General features: G+C 55.7%; 1 protein-coding gene across 4 annotated transcripts in view; it reads left to right on the top strand.

Moving 5' to 3' along the window:
- Positions 1-699: 699 nt before the first annotated feature.
- LOC138400923 (tyrosine-protein phosphatase non-receptor type substrate 1-like) overlaps positions 700-23,165 on the top strand; it is a 41,556-nt gene continuing 19,090 nt past the window's right edge. For 2 of the 4 annotated variants that reach the window (XM_069496086.1, XM_069496090.1), the window contains exons 1-3: positions 700-854; positions 1,818-1,905; positions 19,739-20,089. In XM_069496086.1, coding sequence (XP_069352187.1) covers positions 1,827-1,905; positions 19,739-20,089 — 430 coding nt within the window. In that variant the 5' untranslated portion in view covers positions 700-854; positions 1,818-1,826. Of the gene's footprint in view, positions 855-1,149; positions 1,166-1,291; positions 1,335-1,817; positions 1,906-19,738; positions 20,090-23,165 lie in introns of those variants that run through there. The other 2 variants (XM_069496089.1, XM_069496088.1) reach the window with 2 other exon arrangements.

Raw genomic sequence — 23,165 nt, forward strand, 5'->3', positions numbered from 1 at the left:
GCCAGATGCCCACAGGGCTCTCAGCCCCCATCACTGACCTGGCTGTCACTGGGGACACAGTGTTCCCTCAAGAGAGGGAACACGGGTTGCTTTTTCCACGGAGAGGTTCTGTCCTCTCCAACTCCAGGCCTCTTGCCCGTCCAACTCCTGTCCCCTCATCTTCCTCATGGCCTGTCATTTTCCTGGAGCCCCGGCCTTCAAGGCTCCGGCTCTCCCCCCTACACCCCTGCCTGGGCCTTCCCTACCAGCTGCATCTGCCCTCTGAGACAGAGAGGAACCAGGCCAGAGAGCTCCCACCTCCCGGGGAGGCCCCTGGCCCTTCCCAGCCACAGCCCCCTTCCCGCTACCTCTCCTCCCTGCGCCTCTTTTCCAGGCGGTACTGAAGTCCTTCCTACACACACGCTATTTTTGTACCATCACTCTCTTCTTCCTCTCCCCCTTCCCCCTACATTCACTTACTTCCTGCTTTTCCTTCACCTCCGCCCAGCCCTGGAAGAATCGGGCCCCTCTGGCCGGCACCCACCCCGAGAGGGCCTTCAGCTTTGGGGCTCAGGGGCAGGGCACCTCGGGGAGGGGCAAAAGGCAGACACGCGCCCACCCCCACCCCTCCACGCCCCCTCTCCTCCGCCGCCTCCAGCCTCTCGCCCCAGGGAAGCGGGACTAGCCGCGGCCGGAGTCCGGAGGCGAGGGGGGGTCGGCCGCAATTTCCCCGGTCCACCTTAAGAGGACGGTGTAGCCAGCTCGCGGCGCTGACCTTAGAAAAACAAGTTTGCGCAAAGTGGAGCGGGGGGCCCGGCCTCTGGGCAGCCCCCGGCGGCGCTTCCAGTGCCTTCCAGCCCTCGCGGGAGGCGCAGGTCCGAGCCTGGCGGGGCGCGGGAGGGCAGAGGGGGCCGGGTCGGGGCTGGGGGCGAGCCGCGCGGGCTTCTGAACTGGCAGACAGTCGGCGCCCGGGGCGCGTCCAGTCCCGAGCCCGAGCGGGCTGCGGCGGCTCGCGGGGCCGCCTCCCGGGGCTGCAGCTGGGGGCCCGCGCGGGGGTGCTGGGCTCGGCGCGGGCGCGGGGGGCGACACTGCCCTCCCCGGCCCGGCGCGCGGCGCGCAGCCCTCGCTCCCTCCCCCGGGGCGCGCTGCTGGAGGGCGCGCAGGCGGGCGCTCGCTCGCGGAGAAGGTGCCGCCGGGGCCGGAGCCCCGCAGCCCCCGGGCGGGCGGGAAGGCGCGAGGAGGGGGAAGGGAAGGAGGGAGGGGGCCGGGCTGCCGGGAGGGCGGGGGCAGCGGCCGGGACTGCGGGCCGGGAGCGAGCCGAGCCGCCGGCGCCTGGAGGAGCCCGGGCGGGGCAGGTGGGCAGCGGCGGGGGCGGCTCCGCGCGGCCGGGCTCGGCCGTGCTGCCCCTCGCCCCTGCCCGCGCGGTCCTCTCTCCCGCGCTGTCTGTCTCGATCTGCGCGCCGCCTCGCTCACTCCTCGCTCTCGCTCTCTCCTCCTCTCTCTTTCTCCCCCTCTCGCCTCTCGGTGTCTCTGGCTCTCTGCCTGGCTCCCTTGGGTCTGTTTCTCTCTCCTGCCGCCTCTCTCTGGCCGCCCCTGGCTTTATTTCTCGCGCGCTTGGGGTCTCTTCCCCTCTCCGTCTCCCGATCTCTCCGGGGGGGGGGGGTTCTCCGAAAATCGCGGCGGTGACGGCGGCTCCTAAGCCGCTCCAGGCGCCCGTTCGGGAGAGGGGGGGAAGCCCGGCCGGGAGGGGGAAGGGGGGGAGCCTTAGTCACTTCCCCGCTCCAGCCTGCGCCCGCCCGAGCGCTCACTCACGGCCGCTCTCCCTCCTCGCTCCGCAGCCGCGGCCCATGGAGCCCGCCGGCCCGGCCCCCGGCCGCCTCGGGCCGCTGCTCTGCCTGCTGCTCGCCGCGTCCTGCGCCTGGTCAGGTAAGCTGAGCACCCCCTACTCCCCACCGCTGCCATCCCCAAACTGCGGTCTCAGGCCTCTCAGACTGACACCGGGATCCGCTCCGCTAATGTTGAGCAGTAATAGGGGGAAGGGATGCCTGTAACCGGGATAATGGGTACAGAAACTGAGGCCCAGAGAGGGCCAGCGACATGCGCAAGGTCACACAGCCAAGGATAGAACCTAGGTCTCTTGCTATGAGGGTCTGTCTCTGTGGATTCTGACGGCGTGCACTGTGCTGGGCACTGGGACAGAGGAGATGAGTTGGTAGCCCCTGCCCAGTCCCATGGGGGAGGCAGGCTGACAGTGGCTTTCAGAGCAGGGCGCCCTGCCTTCCCTAGAAGCTCTCTCCCTAGACTTATGCTTTCCACATGTTTGGCTTCAGGGGCTGAGGGGGAGGGGTGAGGGCAGAGGTCCTCCCGGTGCTGCCTGGAAAGGAACAGAGACAGGCTGTTGCAATTAGGAAGGAGTGAGCTCTCCCTCTGGTGCACGGAGTAAATCGCTGTTTGTATATGGAGGGGAGAGAGAAAGAGAGGGAGGCCGCGGTAACCCCAGAGTGAGCCGATGCGATCAACAGATCCTATGTGAAAACACGGTGGATTGTCCCTGTGGTTGCCAAAGCCTCTCCCTGGATGTCTTGCTCCTTGATGTTCTCCTGGCTCCCCGCTTCCTCCTGCCTTCCCCAGGCTTCCAGCTCCCTGCAGTTCAGGTGCTCTGTGGGGATGTTACCTGTGGCTCTGAGCATGTCTTTCTGTTGGCCTACATCAAACACCTGGCTGTCGCCAGCAGGCGGGCTCTGAAGGCTACAGTGTGTGTTCGCCAATGGGTGAGGTCACCATTCCGGAGTCCTGCTTCTTAAAGGGGTTTTGCAAAAACGGTGGGTCTCCTGGGAGGGTGTGGGGAGCAGAGAAATGGCTTTAAAGGGGTTGGGAGGGAGAGAAGAATGGGGATCTTGTTTTCTGGCCTCTTGAAGCTGCGTTGTGGGCATAGGGGTCTCTGCACCTCCCAGCCTTGAGGAGGGAGGAAAAGATGAGGTCAGTATCCAGCCCCCCCGCTTTTGCATTTGCCTGGAGACCGGTAACCACCTGATAGCAGGGAGAAAGGGAGAACTAGCAAAGAGTGGGTGGAAGGAGAAGTGGGGGGCAGACAGCAGCTCCCCCTTGCCCTGCAGTTTCCCCTGAACCCCAGGGATCCACATAGACATCCCCCCCACCCCACCCCAATTCTTTTCAGTTACAGTTGGGTCCTTGCTGGGCGGAAGGAAGCACTGATAAATTTCATGTCTCTCCAGTGAGTGGCATCTCCGATCTGCTCCTTCCTGCCTGAGCCGGCCATTTCTACCCTGCAAAAGCCTGAGTTCCTGCCCTGCCATCCTTCCTGGCCTGGAAATGCACAAGCGTCACTTGCAAGTGCTTAATTTTCCCGAAGTAGGGAACTGGGCCCAAGTTAATTTCTAAATGTCTATTTCAGACCCTTCTCCGACCAGGAGCCTGTGGCTCAGTCCCTGGCAAATGAACAGTGACGCTGATTAACAAGTGTTCAGATGGGCAGCCTGCCTTTCCCAGGGCACTGGCTGGGAACACCAACACCTTTCTTGTGAGCAAATCTCCCCCTTTTGCCTATAAAAACAATCTATAAAATGGTAAAGATTGGGCCATAAAACTTCCGTTCCAATCCATTCAGCATCAATAGCCTGAAAAAGTGGGAGCAGCAGAGGGGCCAAGACTAGCTTTGAAATAAATAAATCTTAGGAGGTAAGAGTGAATTTCTTGGGGGAGGGATGGGATGGGACCCTCACAGTTCAAGCCTCCCAGCATCCTTCACTCTGTTCTTCAGGGTCCTGGTCACACCCTGGACCCAGCAAGGAATTCACCTGGTTTGGCTGAAGAGTGGGGCTTTGGGACAGCCCCTCTGTTGGTTCAGATATGGTATTTACGACAAAGCGGAAGAGAGACAGGATACAAGGGCAGGAAGGTGGAAGGAGGCAGTTGTCCAATTTTCTAAGAAAATGGATTTGTTCGAGTGAGAAACTCAAATGTCAGGCTTAGGAAAGCAGCCTTGGATTGAATGACTACGAGTGTCTCGGGCAGAACTGTCAGCCTGGGAGGTGTCACATGATTGCTGTGGCTTCACATGATCACTGTTTGTGGGGGGGAATGGGGCTGGTCATATGGATTATCTTGGTTGGGGGAGGCAAGGGAAGAAGTTTCTAAAGATTGCTTTCAGCGCAAGTGCTGCCAAAGGGAGATTCTAAAAAGATACCAGTGAAGTCACCAACCTGTGTTTTTTGGAGCCAGTGTGAGGCCTGTTTCCTAAAACAGCTGCAATGGGAGAGATTCTCAGACTGGGAGAAGGGCAAGGGGCTGGGCTTGGGGACTGCGGCAGCAGGGCCAGACACTGAACCTGCGGGATGCTTGCTTGTCCCCACCTAGGCCTTGGGACCTCTGGGTCGCCCCCTGGACAGACCTCGGATGAACTGCTATTCGATCCTTTGCTCTGGCTGGGAGGAAGCCAAGCCAAGTTGGAGTTCAGGCTTTGGGGGACAGCTGAACCCTCCAGTGAACCTCTGACCCTTTGGCAGAGGGTGGCATGCTGGTGGCTCCTCTGTACTTTCCTAAATGGTAAAGTTAATCTCACTTCCTCTTTCGTAAGAAAGCGGGGAGGATTTGGCTTGACACGTTCAGGCTCTTGGAAGGTCCGTAACGCCATGGTATTCTCTGGGTACTTTCTGGCCATTAATTATTCTTTACCAACCCCATGGAGACTCATGGTGTGATTCATACCTTTACTTGCAGTCATGCAGCACGTATGAAGTGCTGACGTGAACCACGTGTTGAAAGAAGGGAGGAGAACCAATGTTCACTAACTAGTTAACTGCGTTCCGGGCTCTATGCTGTGTCTGCATAATCTCATCAGCAAAGATGAATTGGCTCTTCTCCCCATTTTTCAGATGAGGAAAGTCGAGTCCAAAACTGGGGATGTAACTTGTCCAAGTGGTAGATGAGCTGGCATTTTGGATACTGGCTTTTCCTGCTGGGTGGCCTTTGAGGGAAGAAGTTAAATGACTTCAGCTGGAGAGGGTGAGAGAAGCCCCCTCGGGGCGTAGGTGGAGGATTGTGGAAGAGTTTCTTTTCTGGGCAGAAGTTTTTTGACTGAGTCAAAAGCATTTCTCTGAAAGACCAGGGTGGATGGAAGAGACACTGACAGCCCCTTGGTCCTCCCAAACGACAACACATAGGGAGTGATGTGGCTCCCTTGAGAGCCCCCCCATCCAGGCTGCTGAGCTCTGGAGCCCCTAGAGCTGGAATATTCCTCCCTGCATCTTCCTGGTGCCCTTTGCGACAGATGGAGAGGGGGTGTGCGAGAGGAAGGGAGTCTAAAAGTGTTGTACGGATCCCACACGCGCTCGCTCGCTGCTTCCAATGGCTCCGTGCGACAGGTTATTTTCTTATTTGTAGTCTTGGACTGACGGAAGGTTTCCCCCCTCCCTCTCTCTTTTTAAATGTGCTCAGCTTTCTGGCCTGTCAACACAACTCAGATCATGTCACTCCCCAGCTCAAAACTGTTGAGTAGGTCCAAGTTTTCTTTAAAAAACAAAAAGCTGCAGCAAGGCCTGGGCCTCCTCGCTGACAGGCCTCATTTCCAGCCACGTGTGTTCCTACTGGCTGACCTCTTGAGATGTTGTGAGATAACTGGACTTCCTCCCTGCAGGCCAGAGCTTTGCTGCTGGCTACCCAAGCACATGAGCACCTAAAAGACCCTGAGAAGTGCCGCATGGTAGAATCCCAAGTTGGAGCACGTTTATTCCAGTGTTCCCTGAACATATGAACAAGAGGCGTTTGATTTGTAGACCGCCCATTAACATGCAGCCTAACCCAGTTTGGTAAACACTTTTGTACAAATCCATGCCCTCAGCTCAACTCTCAGCTCTGAACCTGCACCCTTGCTGTTCCTGACTCCCGAAACGCCCTTCCCTGTACCTCCTTGTCTTTCTGTGTCCGCGTCCTGTGCATCCTTCAAGGTTCAACTTATATTCCTCCTGCTCCAAGGGGCTTCTTCCTCTTCCAAGCCTTCCCCCCAGGACTTTATCCGCCCCTTGTCTGAGGCTACTTTTTACTTCCCCCTTGTTTTGTCACTATATACATGCACCTTCACTCTTACACCCGGGTCTGCTACCTTAGTGACTGTTTAGCTTGGCCATGTGGAGACACAACCTAGCCTCGTGCTAGGACAGCCCTAAGACCCCTGGGTGCCAGTCGCAGCCCTGCTACTTGCTTGGCTGATCTTCTCTGTGTCTCATTTGGGTCATCTGTAAAAGGGGGATAGCACTAACATCTCTATTTCATGGATTAAGTCCATCAGTGCTTGTATAATGCCTGAGGCCATGCCTACTGCGTAGCAGGCTCTCTCTGCATATTATCCAGTGTTGTAATCATCATTGTTTTGTTCTGCTTTGATTTCCTCACCTGTAAAATTGGAACTGACTTTTGTAAAGCATCTAACACAGCTCCTTGCACACAGTAGGTACTCAAAGAACAACAAAAGCTGTCAAGTGAGCGAATGTCCTTCAGCCCGATGCTTTCCCCTGTAGCCATCATGCTGTTGGGGGATGAACAAATTGAGCAGAAACCCAGGCGAGTCTGGTGTGATTTCATTGCCTGTTGCCGGCGCTGAGCGCTGTGGGCACAGCCTGCCTCTAGGTGTCTCTGTCTGAATCCACAGGTCTGGAATGGTGGATTCCCAGACCTGGAAAGCCACAGGGGGCCTGAGAGAGCCTCTGTCCTTTCATCCAGTGCCTCATTGTGCAGCGGAGAAAACAGAGAAGGGGATTGGCCGCACTCACGCAGGGGATCCATGGCAAGGCCTGGGTGGGACGCCAGGCCTCCTGTGGGAAAGGCCAAGGCTTTTGAAAACTGGGCTCTTGCTGGAAGTTTCCACTGTTCAAGTCAGAGATCTGACAGGATCCTGAATTCCGTGGGAAAATACTAAAGTAATAATAGTAGGAACCATGTGGCTTTTCTGCTTATGGGGCTTAGCACTTGGAGTGTGTGATCCAGTGGTACTCACAGCTACCCTGGGCGGTGTGCACCATCACCATCAGACCCGGGGGGAAGCCGAGGCTCAGAGAGGTGAAGCACCTTGCCCAAGGCCACACAGTAAGTGTCAGAGGCAGATGACTGCTCAGGTCAGCCTAGTCACAGAGCCTATGTTGTTAACTATTGTGCCATCACTTAGCCTTGCTTGACAGGTAGGGAAACTGAGGCCTGGGGATGCTGGCATCCTGCTCTCTTGGTGTACCTCTCATATTTCTGTCGATCAGCGTATCCTCCCAGGAGGTGGGGACAGCAGGTGTCCCCAAGATGTGTTTCCGTCCCCATACTGGAGAAGGAAGCGTCTATTTTCACAGCTGAAACTGCTTTCCTGTTTTACTTCTGGCGTTCCTGGGGCTGGGCTTCTGAGGGAGCCCTCCGAGAGATGGATTTTCCCTGCCAGGTGTCTTGCCAGGCCCTCGGTCCGGAGGGATGCAAAGCAGCTGAGGTGGAAGTCGGAAGTCATGGAGAATTGGTTCTTTGTGTCTGCTAGATTTCCTGGCGCATCCATCCGGGGGCGCAGGGTGTTAGATGGCTGCCGGTTAACGCCAGGAGCCCAAGGAGATCAGGTGCTCGGATCAGGAGGGAGATTGCAAGTCGGGATGAGCGATGGGCGGCCTAGCCAGGAGGGACGGCCGAAGCAGGGGGGGAGGGAGGGGGTGGCGCTGCCAGGGCCACCCTTCTCTACTGCCCCATTCTTCAGGCTGCCTGTCAGCGCACAATGTGCTTGGCACACGCTGAGCCGTGAACACATGTTTTCTCTTCCATATCTTTTTATTTTGGAAAATTTCAAACATATGCAAAGTAAGAATGATGTAACAAACCCCAGCTTCGACACTGATCCACTGTCTGCCATTCTCGGGGAACATCGTAGAGCAAATGCCACTCTGATGTGCACCCCTTCGTGTGCACTGTTGTCTGATTTTTCCAACAAGCCAAAAAGCGTGGAGTCCTTCAACCCCACTTTACAGATTGGAAACTGAGGCTTCCTGAAGCCAAATTGGGCTCACCTCCAGGCCACAGAGCCAGTGAGAGTTAGAGCCAGGATCCAAGCCTTGGTTTACTCTTAACCACTTTGTGGTTGTTTTTAGTGTCATTTTAATAATAAATACTCATTCAACAAATATTTTTTAGCATCTTCCATGTGCCAAGGGTAGCTCTAGGTGTTAGGGGGATACGAACATGAACAAAACACACAGAAATACCTGCTGTCATAGAGCTGGCATTCTAGTGAGGAAGAAGAAACATACCCAAGTAAACATGTCAGGTAGACACAAGTGCCAGGAAGAAAACTAAAGCAGGACAGCAGGACGAGGAAATAGACAAGGTGGGGTGGGGACAGACCTGGATAAAACTGAGGGAACAGCCACAGGAGTATCAAGGGAAGAGCCTTCCATGCAGGAGGAACAGCGTGTGCAAAGGCCCTGAGGCAGCAATGAGCTTGCTATATTCCAGGAATAGCAAGGAAGCCAGTGTAGCTGGAATAAAGGGAGACGAGTGGGAGAGTTAGTGGAGGTCAGGGCCAGACCAAGTAGAATCTGGTTTGTTGAGCACCTGACATTGAACATGCCTGGCCATGTGACAGGATCACTGTACATTATCGTATTTAATTCTTACCATTGTTCTGGGAGATGGGAACAATTATTATACCCACTGGACAGAAGAATCGGAGACTCAGAGAGGTAAAGTGACTTGCATAAGGTCACATGGCTTTTAAGTGCAGAGCTAGGATTTGAGCCTGGACCCTAACTGGCAGCATCCCCGTCACTACTGTCCACGTCGACCCTTGCCTCCTCCAGTCCCTTCACCCATAGCAGCTGCAGTGAATCAAGTCATCTCTCCTCCTGCTCCAAACCTTCCCGAGGTTCCCACTGCCCTTAGAATATAATCAAAGTCCTTACCATGTGGCACTTTCTGGACCACATCTCTCTCTCCAACCTCATCTCTTACCACCCTCTCCTTCCTCCATGGGCTTCAGCCTTGGCAGCCTTCGTTCTGGCCTCTCTGCACCAGCTGCCTCCTCACCTCAGGGCCTTTGCACGTGCTGTCCTCTCTTACTGGAACACCTTCCCTGGCCTTCAGGTTTGGGCTGCTGTCTCACATCCTCAGAGGCTTCCTAACCACCCCCCTCTGAAAGAGGTTCCCCTCATGATTCTCAGTCATTGTGCCAAATTTGTTTGTGTCCTAGTGGTCCTACGTGTTTCTGTATTTATTTGTTTCCTTATTTGAGCCCTGCCCCACCCCACTGGGATATAAGCTACGTAAGAGTAGGGACTGTGTTTAGGTTATTCACTGCTGGGCTTCCCAGGACCTTAGCACGGGGCTTGGCACACAGCAGGTGGATTCATGCATATTGGTTGAATGAAGGAACAAGGGTGGTACTAAAATCCCTCTTTTAAAGAGGAGGCTCTGAGCTATGAAGTTGCACAGGCAAAGCTTGTGTCCTAAATACCACACGGTCCCACGTCTGTGGCCGGGGCCAGGACCTTTCCCCAAATCCCTGCCCATTGTGCTGTCACGGGGGCCCTAAAACATCAGGGAGCACAAAGATATCAGTGCCAGGTGGGGTGCGGGGAGGCAGCCGAGAAACCCCAGAATTTGTACTTAAAATTCCGGCTACACGAAACTGCTTGCCCTGCGTTAGACACCATGATGAATGGGCAGGCTCTGCAAACCGTGAGACGTGACACAATTAGTGCTGCACCCTTGGCTGGGGGTTGGTTCGGAGGGCAGAGCTCAGGGTCAACCGCCCCCCAGGGGTCGCCGTGGCACCAGGCGTCCAGGGCGGGCGGTTGGGGTGGACAGAGGTGGAGTCAGAGCACTCAGCAGCCCTGCGACCTTGGCCACGTGGTTGTACTCCCCGAGCCTCATCTGGTCGCCTGCGAAATGGGGGTGGCGACAGCCTGTCTTGCTGGGTGCCCGCGGAGGCTCGGTGAGGCCTGTCATGCTCTGGGCAGGGTCGGTGCTCATTAGCCATCGTTACTGTTCTTGTTATGACTGTGTTGTCATCGTTTTATGGTTTGGGGCTGGAAGAAGCAGGTGGAGGCCCCACTGTGTCATTTACCAGCGGGGAGATCTGAAACCCACTACTCTGCCACTTTCTGCCTCGGTTTCCCCTGCTGTGAAGCAGAGGCTCGGTTTGGTTGCTCTCTGGCAGGTCCCTTCTAGCTCTGGGGCTCCCGCCTGGATGCCCGTCTTGCCCTTGGTCTTGGTGATTCTGGGACCACGCTCCTTCTCTGGCAGGAGAGGCCGTGGAGGGAGCACCGGCTTTGGGGCACACGCCCGAGATGGAACGCGGCCCGTGCTGCCGTGGGCTCTGCAGCAGGTGTCTTCCCCACTGTGAGCCTCGGTGTCCCCATCTGCAAAATGGAAACACTACCACTGTTTCCTCCCACAGGGCGACTGTTGAGGGCTAAGGGAACTAAGAGCCGTGAAAAGTGCTTTTTCGAGCTGCAAAAAGCTCTATAAAAGGAATCAGTGAATAGTGTCAGCTTGGGGAAAAATCCCTTCAGTCCGGAGACTGTCTGCTGTCGGCAGCAGAGTGTGCTGAAACCTTGGCAAATGTCGTTTAATAAATGCGTGTCGCTTTTAAGGGGGCCTTAATCTCGGCTGGGAAAATGTGTGCGCATCCTTGGCAGCCTGAGCTTCCAGCAGGGAGACGCGATCGCACGTGGTGGCTGCGGGCTCCGGTGTTTGAATCCCACCTCTGCCACTTACCTGCCTCTGTGGGCTCAGCGTCCTCATCTGTAGGAAGGGGCTGGTGACAGCAGCACTCGCTGGGCTGGGCCGTTGTGAGGGCGAAATGAGAGCTTCTCAGTATCTGGCCTGATCCGTGCGTTGCACCCGTGAAAGCCCAGCCGTGCAGCACCAGCGCCTGTCTGGAGGGAATGGCTGGACCCTGGAGGTTGGGAGGACATCACCTGGCTTGTCAGCCTCTCTAGCCCTCACTGCAGGCCTCAGTTTCTTCCTCTGTAAAATGGGAAGGTGGGAAGAAGTTCCTTAGGCTGTCGAGGCACCAAGCCCATAGATGGTGGGTGTCGTCAGTGTCCTCTGCCTGCTCTCCCAGCCGCTGCTGGTCCCCTGAGGCCTGTTAAGTAGAAAGGGTGTTCAGAGTACACGCAGATTGACAGTTCTTCCCTTGCTAGTCTGCAGACAGGGTCACATGGCTGGCATCGCTTCATCACCTCCAGGTTCCGTCTAAACCCAGAAAACGCTCTTCAGGGCCTCTGGCCGTCCCCGTGTCCTTGCCAGCAGTGTGCTGGGCCCGCTCACAGGTCCCATTCTGGAGTGGCCTCGTGCACGTGTGGACGCTGGTGCAGAGCTGGTTCTGCCTCGGAGAGAATCCCAAACCTCTCAGGCTTAAGGACGTGATCATCTGTCACCCCCTTCATCTTAAATACCCGGCTGTGTGGTGACAGCTGCCCTGCACTGAGTGCTTACTCCGTGCCAGGCTCGTCAGCCCATTTCATCCTCAGAACAACCTTAGCATCGTTATCATTATCATTATCATCATTCCCAATCTAAAGAGGAGGAGCCAGAGTCCAGAGGGCCTAAGACGTTTCCTGGAGTCTCCTGGGTAGCAGAGTTGGAATCCAAATCAAAACACACCTTCGACAAGCCTGGGGAACAAAATTCAGTCTCTGTTCTCAAAGGACTTATAAGTTAGGCTCTCAAAGGACTTATAAGTTAGTCTAGGGCAGAGGGATGGACGCTAAAAAAGTTAAGAGGAAAATGCACAGTATGTCAGGTGGAGGGGATATATGGAAAAATAAAGCTGAGCGAGGGACATCGGGGGGCACAATGTTCTAGACCAGGTATCCAGGGGAGGCCTCTCAGATAGGCCTGAAGGAGGTGAGGGAGCCAGATCTGTAGATGTCCAGGGGACGAGAGTGTCCGGCAGAGCCATGGCAAGTGGCCCTGTGGGGAGCGGATTGAGGAAGAGCAAAGCCATGGAGCCCCGGGGCCACCGTAAGGATTCTGGATCTCACTCTTGAGTGCAGTGGGGGCCTAGGGAGTGTTTTGAACAAAGGAGGGATTTGAACAAAGGTCACCTGACTTGGGTTTTAGAGGCTCCTCTGGCTTCAGGGGGGACAGGTTGCAGAGAGGGGAGGCGGAGGCGAGGAGGCCAGTGTGGAAGCTGCGGGATCCAGGTGAGGGGTGTGGGGGCGGTGGAGGTGGTGAGAGGGGGTCAGAGTCTGGCCGGACCTTGGAAGTTGAGCCGGCAGGATCCACGAACAGACGGGCTGAGGGCATGGGAGAAAGAGGAGTCAAGGAAACAGTCCAGTACTCCTGACCAGTGAGCGTTGACCTTGGGGAGGGAGAGGATTGCGTCTCCTGTTTCCGGGAGAGGAAACAGAGGCTTAGAGGAAAGTGACTCTGCCAAGTCACCCTGCTCGGATGAGCCATACAGGTCCTCTGGCCCCAGAGCCCGAGCTCTGGGCTATGTTGGCACCTTGGGAGTTTACCTGCTCTGGGGGTTGGCGGGGAGGCAATAGGGTCTGTCCTTTCCCTGCGAGGATGTGGCACAGCGCCCAGTTCTCTGAGTGGCCTGGAGTGGGGTGAAGGAAAGAGCACCTAGGCCTGCTGGACCAACCCCCAGCTCATTTACCAGGCCACTGGGTCCGCGTTCTTACTGGCTGCAGTGCAGGTAGCAGTACAGCCGTATCCACCATGGCGCCTAGGTCATCTCCACCCGGTGGGTGTGTCTGGTGGTACCAGCTGAATGCTCCCAGTGGTGGCCTGCTCTTCAGATGGGCAACCAAAACCCTCTTTCAGGGTGCTGGGGTAGCCCAGTCCCAGGCAAGCCCCGTCCCAGCTTGCTTACAGCCAGTGAGCATGTTCCAAGGACTCTCCCCTGGTCCCAAGATTGTGCAGGGCTCTTTGTCTCACCTCTGTGTCTTTGCTCGTGTGGTAGTTCCCTCCTCCTGGAATGCCTTCCTTCACCCCAGCTTCTGTCGGCCTTCAGGGGCCACCACCTCCAGGAAGTCTTTCTGGATCCCACCCTCTTTTAAGATGTCATTCCAAACCTCTTGCAACACCAGTCACCCCGCATGTGGTCATTGCCTATGTCTAGGACTGCCCCACAGACTAAGACATTCTCCAGGGCAGAGGCCTGTCTTACTCGGCCCTGTGTTCTGTGGCATCTGGGACAGGGCCTGGAAGCAGAGTAAGGTTTGAGAGGGCATGAGTGAATCATTCTGACTCCAGAGGGAAGTCACTATCTAGCCACGGCTGTCGAGCCCCAAGCTCCCCACTTGGGAACTGTGGCGTCCACGCAGCCAGCCACTGGTACAGTCCCCTCCATGAATCCAGCCCGGGGCACTTCCTGCCTCCCTGCCTGGGGTCATGAGCTCCAGCAGGGCAGTTCTGGGCTGGCCTGTCCCCCGCTGTGCCCCATGGCTGGCGCATAGTAAGTAGGTGCTCCGGAAAGGTTAGCACCTCCTATCAAAGGCGGGAGCCTGGGCCGGGTGCCATGCAGGGCCTTGCCCACCAGGAGCCCATGATAGGCTGGAGGGAAGAGTCTCTCCTACCCCTCCTCCTCCTCTCACCACTCTGTGCATGGAAACTCACACGGCAGCCGCATCCGTGCCAGGCGCATTTCCAGCTGGGCACACTCCCAAACACCGGCGTAAGGACACACAGGGTGCACACGGTGGTCCCCACACGTCGCTGTCTGCTCCGTGTCAGTGCCCACCCCTCACGGTCACACTCACACGTGCATCGCTCTGTTGCACATGTGCCCACCCTGCACACACCTGCTACACACACACACACACACACACACGTGCACGCCGCTCCTGCATCACCCTCCCACCTTCCCACATACGCCCCAGCCACCCACAGTGCAGACGCTCCTGCTGCTGTACACAGTTCACACCCGCACCCGTGTTCACTACCCCCATTCAGACTCGCTCCTCTGCTGCTCTCTGACGTGTTCCTGCACACGCACTGTCTCTTTTACATGCTCACACGTGCACACAGCCCCTTGTGCCTACCCAAGTGCCCATGTGTGTGCAGATGCATGTGTATTCACATCCATGCGTGTATGTACACACTGCTCTTTCACTCGTGTGTGTGTGTGTGTGTACACTCTTTCATGCATGCTCGGCACATTCGTGTTCACATGTTTTGTGCACTCTTGCACAATGTCCTGTGTGTGCGCTTTCTGCACACTCTAGCGTACTCATGTTCGTGTGTCCATTTGCACACTCCTGTACTACATACTCTTGCACACAGCGTTGACTCACAACCCGGAAGATACTGGGGGCAGCACCTGATGAGGAGCCACTGCACTGTGGAGTGATGAACTGCAGGCCCCTGAGGATGGCAAATAATGATCATGGCTAGGGAAGGGGGGCAAGTGTCACTGCAGCCACCTTAGGATGCTCAGCCCCGGGCGGGCACTGCCAGAGCTCCAGCCAGAGCCTCCCAGGCTCCGGGGCTCCTTCAGTTTGTGAGACCAGAGGGGTGGCCTCTGGCTCGTCCCTGTATCTCTGGTGGCCGACTGCTTCGGGGGGACAGGCAAGCTCCCGTGCAATGGCAGTGAGCACCCTCCTGGGTGAGTCTGGCTCTTGGGAAATGTACTTGTCAGCTTCGTTCTATCCACGCGGATGAGGCAGGCCCCTGGAGGACTCACACCCAGGGATCGCCGTGGCCCTGCCTCCCTGCCCGCAAGCTTCGTTTCTAACTTGATTTGTTTTTTCCATTAGAAAAGCATCTATGCTTATTTTTTCACTTCTTATGAAAATCATTTTCATCTTTTCTTAATCTCAAAAGCCACACATGAACATTCTTTTTAAAAAGCAAATATATTTTTCTAAGCCCAGTGGTCTGTTCTCAGCCCCCATCTTCCCACATCTCTCAGTGGCTTTTGACGCAGCTGGTCACACCCTCCTGGGCCAATTGAAGGAACAGAAAGGAGACAGTAGGGGCAGCAGGTCAGGGAGGGTCAGAAATGGGGTCAGAGACGCTGGCAGGAGCCATTTGCCTAGGGGCTTGTGTTCATTCCAGATATAACCATTTGAGTGATTTCTTCAAAGTCTATGTCCACCCCTAGTGTGCAGACTCCAGGAGGCCAGGGACACGCCATTCCACAGGGCTTAGCCGAGGGCCTGGCACACGGGAGGATCCAGTAGTTCATCACTGACCACCCAGTGCTGTGGGCCCCCCTTGTCCTGTGGACACAAGTTCCTCTTACAACAAAGGCGCGGTTACCACCTTACCACCCACCGTGCCGACTTCTCCCCTTAGAAAACTTATTCATGTGTTTTGTTTTATTACTTTCACTTTTTTCCAAATGTAATAAATGTTCACTGCAAAAAGACTTCAATATATGCAATATATTGCTTATTATTATATAAAGTCATAAGAAAACATGCCCTCCCCATTCCACCCCAACCCCAATTCCCATATGTAACACACCACAACATTGTAGTGTTTGTCTTATCATCTTAGACCTTCTTCTCTAGACATGCAGTTGGTCAGTCAATCAGCAAATATTTATTGAGCATCTACTCTGTGCCAAGCACAGAAGCAGGAGCTGGGGAAATAGCAGTGAACAAAACAGACAAAATCCCTAGAGGTGAGATTCATTCAAATCATAGATACATATGTCACATATATATTACATGTATCAGTTTGTTTAAATGAGATACTGCACATATTCTTTAGTTTTCATCCAGTTTAGAGAATCTGAAAAATACCCAAAGTAGAAGGAAAAGAAAAAAAGAGAAAAACCCATCAGTTTTAGATTCATGATCCAAAAAGAGTTGCATTTTATAGCTTTGGATAGTACTTTGCAGTTGCTTATATATAGTTTTATTTTACAAAGTATGATCGTACAGAAAAGGACAGTTTTTCCTTCATCTTTTTTTCTTATACAAATAATGCAAACAAAACATAAACAAAAGCAAAATTCTATGTAGAGCTACCGATCAAAATTAATCATTGCTAATCCTTAATGCTACTTATTTTTCCCCCCAAAACTGAAAGTTTGGGATCACACTGAATCTATCACTCGGCAACTGACTCTGATCTTATAAGGTATTTCCATTGTAATTCCACACCATCATTTCCATAGCTGTAGACTTGACCAGCAAGTAGATTTACCGTAATGGGGTCAACCCATCTCCTTTCCTTGGATTTTAGAATATCTTCAATTTCTCATTTTTATGAGAACACTTAGATGAATAAAGCACAATGTTTGCATATATCCTTGGTTACCTGAAGGTATGATTTCACATTGTTTTTCTTCACTTATATTTTAACTGCATCAAAATGTTGATTGCCGTTACCTTTGATGATATTTTATGAGATCATTGCTTTGTTTTTATACTTTTTTGTTTTCTCTAAATGCCTTGCAATGAACAGGTTTTATTTGTATAACCACGATATTATTTAAAATTACACCATGCAAATTTCTATATTGCCACGGTTTTTATGGTAATGGCTTGTTATGGCTGCCTGTAATTCCACGTGGGGGATAGGCCGTAATTCACTTAACCATCCCCTCTCATCGGCCATTTGGGTTTCTTTCCAACTTTTGAGAGATCATTATGCAGGAAACTCACTCCATATCTGGGGTTATGTCCTCGTGGAACAGCCCAGCAAAGGCTGGTGAACAGATTTCACACCTTTGGTTCATCCTGCCAAACTGCTTTCCCGAAAGGATGTTCCAATTTCCACTCCCACCAGCAGTGCGTGGGAATAGCTGCCCAGCCGCCCTCCTCTCGCGGAGATAGTCCAGGCCCCTGGACAGCCTCGCTCTGCCAGGAAGGAAAGAGAGGGGAGGAAGTGGTTTGGTCAGCAATGCCAGCGCGATGACCCCCGGCCCAGAACTGCAGGAGTGATTTTTAACAAGCCTGTTTCCCAGAACAGAACCTGCCGAGAAGAAGAAAAGCAAGCAAGCGAGAAAAAAAGTCTCTGCTGGAAAAAACACACACATACACAGATTAAAATAATATTTGGCACTTACGTCGCACTTTTAAAATTCTTCAAACGCTTTATAAACACTGGCTAATTAATTAAGCTGCCTAAATCTGGCTGCACTTGGTGGAGAGAGCTTGAGAGGAGCTAAAAAAAAAAAAATGGGGGAGCCAGCCCTACACAACTCCAGATTTTATTGTCGCCTGCCCGGGGTGTGATTACAGGCCTCCGGCTGCACCACAAGAATAGCCCTGCTCCAACATGCCGCACGCCTGACTCTGCAGCCTCTCCCGCCTCGCCTCCCTCCCCGACTGCTGACTCACGCACAGCCCCGCGTGGCGGTATTGGTGAGGATGAGAGCTGCCACCGGGCTCGGTCCCCAGCTCTGGGCCCGCACCCTCTCCTGGACATGCCAGTATTAGCTCCATTTAACAGACGGACAAAGAGACTCAGAGAGGACATTTGCCCAGGGTCACGGAGCAAATAACACCCTTCCTTCCTTCATTGGTTAATGCATTCGTTCAGCACGTGTTAATATTTACGGAGGAGCCGGTGTGTGCCCAACACTGTTCCAGGCAGGAGGTTGGAAAAAGTCCCTTGCGGATCCTACATCCTTACTAGGAAGATGACGACCCAGAGAAAATCAAATATACAAATATCACAGCTTGGTGGCACTAATAGGGATAAGACTGAAATTTAAGCAGCACCATGGTCCTCGGGACTGTGCTGAGGGTGGACACTGGAACCCCACCTTATGGATGGTGGAATGGGGGGGAGCCGCACTGTTGTCTAGGACTGTGCTTCCCCCACGTGGCATTTCCAGTTCGTCCAGTCTCCATGCTGAAATGCAGACCCATCGGGAATGTTCCGGGATTGTTCCTGGCTCAGCGCTGCTGGTGCTGCCTCTGGTGCCCCAGGGTGGCCACGTGCCTCCGAGGGCCTCTCACACACCTGGCCACCCGCCCACCCGTCAGCCTGGCTGACACTGGCTGAGCCCCTGCCCCCACGGGCTCTGGTTTCTTCCTATGCCATGAAGGTCAGGGACGCTGCAGCTGGCACTCTGAGACTCCACTCACCTGCCATGAGAGCCGGGCCCCAAGGTGACCCCTGGCCGGGGTCAGAGCTGGGTGAGGCTGGGAACGGGGAAGAGGCAGGGCAATGGGAAGATGGCCCTGGGAGTGCCACGGTGACGGCAGACTGGGGTCTGTGAACCTCTCATTCCTTGGGTACCCCGCCTCTGCCAGCAGGGTGGTGCCAGGCCACAGGCTGGTGGCCAAATTCTCGGCGTCTCTCTCCTGCCCAGCCAGAGCTGGAGGGGCTGCTCAGGGCATCTGCTGCAGCCCTGCCTGAGGTCCAAGGCAAAGCTGGCCCGGGTCAGGGCGGGACATGGTCACACCGAGGGTCAGTGGAGAGCCCATCTGGGGCCCCTGTGTACCAGGCTGCTGCCGCTCTTGTCTCTGCCGGCCTCACCCTGCTCTCCCCAGCTGTGTCTCACTCTCTAACTCCATCTCTGTCTCTCTCTGTGTGTATGTTTCTCTGACGTCTTTATGATCTGTCTTTCTTTTTTTGTCCCCTGTACCTCTGCCGTGTTCAGGATCTGGGCGCTGGCTGCCTTGCTCTGAGCTGTTCTCACTCGGCCCCGAGCATCTGCAGCACATCTCACGGCAGCCTCATCCTGCCCGTCGTCTTCCTGGCTGTGCCCTCCCTCCACGCCCAGTCTCCCTCCGTGGGGTCCCTGTCTCATGTGCCCCTGTGGTCTCCGATTTGGGGCTCGGGCCCCTCCCCACGGCCGACCCCTAGGACTCCTTCCAGCTGCCTGGCCAGGAGCCCCTGAGGCCCCGGCTGGGTCCACCCTGTGTGTCCCCATCACCCAGTGGGGGCTTGGCCCACAGGGGCATCAGCCGGTGGGAGTGAAGTTTGGGCAAGAGCCCCCTCTGAGTTTATCATTATTTGTGTAACAACAAAAGCTGCCCGCACGTTTTCCTTTCAGAACAAAGCAGAGGCCTAGGGGTGTTCTGCCCATCTTGCAGATAAAGAAATAGCAAGGCAGGTACCAACCAGGTCCTATGACTCCGAAGACCAGATGCTTCTTTCTGACACTGGCCTGGCCTGGGCTTGTGTGGCCCTCCCAGGGATCCCTCGAGGTGGGGCCATAGTAACTATCCTACAGATGAGGAAACCGAGGCTGAGAGCAGTAAGGGGACCTACCCAAACTCAGGGCAGCTCTCATGTTTCCGCGGCACCTGGCAGTTGCCGCAAACACTCGCCCGAGTACCCGCTGGATCTTGTCAGTCATCAGAGTGTGCCCCAGGGTCACACGGCTGAGAGCCACGGAGCCAGGACTTGGACCACGTTCTCCTACCTTCCTGCTGCTGAGCACAGCTTCCCCACTCGGGGCCCACTTCCTGGGCCGGGCTGTACCCAGCAGCTGAGGCCTTGTAGAGCCCCACACCCTCGGCGCCTACCGCTGAGCCTTTGCCCAGGCTGTTCCTCTGCCAAAACACTGGTCGGTTGAGATTAGAATTCCAGGGCCCAGCTATGACTCTTCCATAGAGTTCTTAGACACTCAGAGCCACACTTTGCTATGTCACTTAGCCCGCTGTGCCTCAGTTTCCTCATTTGTAACACAGTCTCATGTTACAGGATGGTTGGGAGAGTTGAATGAGATGACACACGCAGTGTGCTGTGCTCAAGGCCCACCCAGGGTGTGCACCCAGTCAGTGAAAGTCGTTGTTGATAAACGCTTGAGAAACGTACAGGATCCCACAGGAGTAAATGCCTGCTTTGTGTTTCCCTCCAGGGGTGGCAGGAGAGGAGCTGCAGGTGCTTCAACCTGACAAGTCAGTGTCGGTCGCGGCTGGAGAGTCGGCCACTCTGCGCTGCACCGTGACCTCCCTGCTCCCCGTGGGGCCCATCGAGTGGTTCAAGGGGACCGGGCCAAGCCGAGAATTAGTCCACGGTCAAAAAGGCTCCTACCCCCGGGTAACGCCTCTTGGAGATAGCACAAAGAGAAACAACACGGACTTCTCCATCCGCATCAGTAACATCACCCCAGCGGACGCCGGCACCTACTACTGTGTGAAGTTCCAGAGAGCAAGTCCTGACAACGTGGAGGTTAAGTCTGGACCAGGCACCGAGCTGTCTGTGAGTGGTGAGTACAGCCTGGGCCTCCTTTGTCCTGCGGTCTGTGACATTGAGTCAATAAAATGCCCCCCAGTCTGTGGGCAGCACCCAGGTGTGGTGGTGGGTCCTCATGTTCATGATCTGATGTCGCCCTCTGCTACGCAGCAGGGAAGTCGAGGCCTGGGGACGTCACCCTACTTGCTCCAGGCTCCCGGCTGGTGACTGGTAGGAGGGCGGCTCGTGACTGGTAGGAGGGCGGCACCCTGCTCTGCCTGGCCCCACAGCCCTGCCCTCCCTTCCAGTCTGGCCCAGCCCTCCCTTCCAGTCTGGCCCAGCCCTTCGGTTCCCCGGAGGAGGGAACTGACACATTGAGTGACTTGCCCAGTCACAGGCCAGACCTCGCCTGCTGCCTCCAGAGAGCGCTGTCCCATGCAGGGTGGCCGAGTGTCCTCTTCATGCAGCAAACACTCGCTGAGCACCTACTGTGCGCCGGGCTCCACCCTGGGTGCTGTGGAAACAGCAGTGAACAACATGGCCAACACTCTTGCCCATGAAGCTCAAGTTCCCCTCCCTCCCGATGAGGAGAAATGTCCAGGGCAGGGCGGGGGGAGGGTCTGGTTTGCTTTATTTTGTCTTCAGAAACATGTCCCTGGGCAGATTCCTAAGAGGCGCAGACCCACTGTGGAATCCGATAGCCCCGGTGGGAGGAGATGTCAGGAGGTTGGGCGTTTGCTGTGGGTCTGCGCAGAAAACCCTTATGTGATTCAGGGGCTACCTCACACAGTCACAGAAGGCTACGAGCAGAGCTGGGTCATCTCAGAATGTCCCTCACCCCAGGGAAGAGGTCCCCCATGTGGTGACTTAGGGGTTCCCCAGTCGAAGCAGCAAAGATGCTCATTTTGGGTTTCCTGCCAGTGGCCTGGGATCTTCCTTCTGTGTCCTGCGTCCTGGAATGTCAGCACAGGCGGGGCCTTCAGGCCATCCAGCCCAACCCCCCTCTACAGATGGGGAGCCTGAGGCCACAGGATGACACGGGCCTTGCCCAGGCTCCCGGGGGCAGTTAGTGACGGGATCGGGACCACAGCCCAGATCTGATTCCAGGCAGGCTCCTTCCAGGCCTGGCATTAGTCTCCGTGGAGGAGCCTGGTGCGTCATAGGTGCTGAATCAAAGCTCCTGGGACAGAACCGCTGAGCAGGGAGCCGGCCCTTGTCCTTTGCTTCAGTTTCCCAAAGGTTCTGAATGCCGCCCCCAACCCCTGATTCAGACTCTGAGGCTTGTTGTTGATGGGAAAATCTCTTCCCATCTTAAACTTTCTCATTCCATATAGAGACTCCATCTCAGGACATAGGGAGCCGCTCCATTGTGTGACAGTTGCAGAAAACTCCATCGTATGGAAATGTCAGAATTTACCTTACAGTCTTCTATGGACGGATATTTAAGTTGTTCCCATCCTTGGGCTGCGGTGGATGGCCCTGTGCACCCATTGTCCTGCTCAAGTGCACGATGCCCACCGGAAGTGGCATCGCTAGGTCAGAGGGCATGTGTGTTTTCACTTATGTGGCTGTTACAATATTTCGTCCTAGATGACGTGGTAATCAGGGCTCCCCACAACCCCTGGACGTAGGCAGGGAAGGTGGCTCTGTCCTGAGTTTGCAGATATTACAATCAGAGACACTGAAGTTCCCAGACGGTGCGTCCGCGCCCAGGCCATCCCAGCCAGGAGGTGGCTCAGGCGTGACTCAGAGCTGCTGGCTCCTGGTAGAGGCTCAGTGCCTTGGCCATGCCGTCGGCCTAACTGACGCCCTGGGTGAGAAAGCGGGGAGGCGGGCAGGGGCCAGGGAGCGGCAGCTGTGCCAGGTGCTGTCTCCTCACCTGCCAGTTTCTCCTGGACCCAGTGCTGTGGGGGAGGGCCCATCATTGCCCCTTTTACAGATGAGGACGCTGAGGCTCAGAGAAGGGACCTGACCTGAGGGCGCTGGTGGGGAGCCAAGGTTTCAACCCCACCAGCCTGACCCGCAGCCGTCTCTGCAACACCCCGCCGTGCTGGTCAGAGTGTGGGCAGATGCTCCAGCCTTCTCCGTCTAAACTCCTGCGTCGGTCAGTTCTACGGCAATAAGCGTGAAAAGCACGGCCAGTGCTGTGAAGGCGGGAGGCTGCTTTCCGAGCCCCATCAGAAAGGTCCCGCAGTCGCCGCGTGATGCACAGAAGCTGCTGCTGCAGGACCTGGCTCAGCGCAGGGGGGGCCCTCGGGGCTCCTTCCCTGAGCAGCACCGAGGAGCTGGGTCGGCCTCTGCAGCCCCCGGCCGCCCGCTCTTGGCGCTGAACACTGGGGACGAAGAGATGAGGCATTTCCTAGAGGGGCCCGTGTGAGCGAGAGTTTACATCCTCCCCTGGGCTGCCAGGAGCCACCGTCCTCCGTTTCCGGCCACAGGGTACCCAGGCCTGGCAGCCGGGCGGGGGCTTCTCCCTAGAGGTGCTGTAAGTCGGGGGTCTCAGAGGAAGAAGGGAGGGGGTGTCGTGTCAGGGCACTTGCTCTGCTGACAGATGTCAAGGCTTCGGAGGCACAGGACATGCCCACTGGGACACATGGGGACGAGGAGACGGTGGTGTCATTTCTCTCAGCCTCGGTTTTCTCATCTGTAAAATGGGGATGATCATGGACTCCTTTAGGAGACTGGAAAGGGTTTGAGGTCCTCTCTGGCAATCACCTAGCACATGGTAGGCACCCCCAAGTCTAGGGGTTCTTTCAAGGTTGTGTGGCCTTGGTAACCCGGTTCCCTTTGCTGAGCCTCAGTTTCTCCACATGTAGAATGTGGACGATTGTACCAAACCTTCCGGGATGTTACGAGGGTACAGTGAGCCTGGGGAGAGAGGAGACCTCAGTGAGCAGTGGGGGCATCTTCCCGAGGGGGTGTGGTCTTGGGCAGGTCTTGGCTGCCCTCGAGTCCTCAGTTTCCCCATCTGTGAAATGGTGATGGTCATGTCACCCTTGGGGGTTCTGTGCAGACTGGAGGGGATGTGCGCAGACCCCCGGTGGTGGCGTCGGGGTTATGATGAGCATCAGTGGCACCAGGGCTAGAACAGGGGCTGGAGCCCAAAGCCT

Source organism: Eulemur rufifrons, chromosome 20 (genome assembly GCF_041146395.1).
Source record: "Eulemur rufifrons isolate Redbay chromosome 20, OSU_ERuf_1, whole genome shotgun sequence".
NCBI classification, from domain to species: Eukaryota; Metazoa; Chordata; class Mammalia; order Primates; family Lemuridae; genus Eulemur; species Eulemur rufifrons.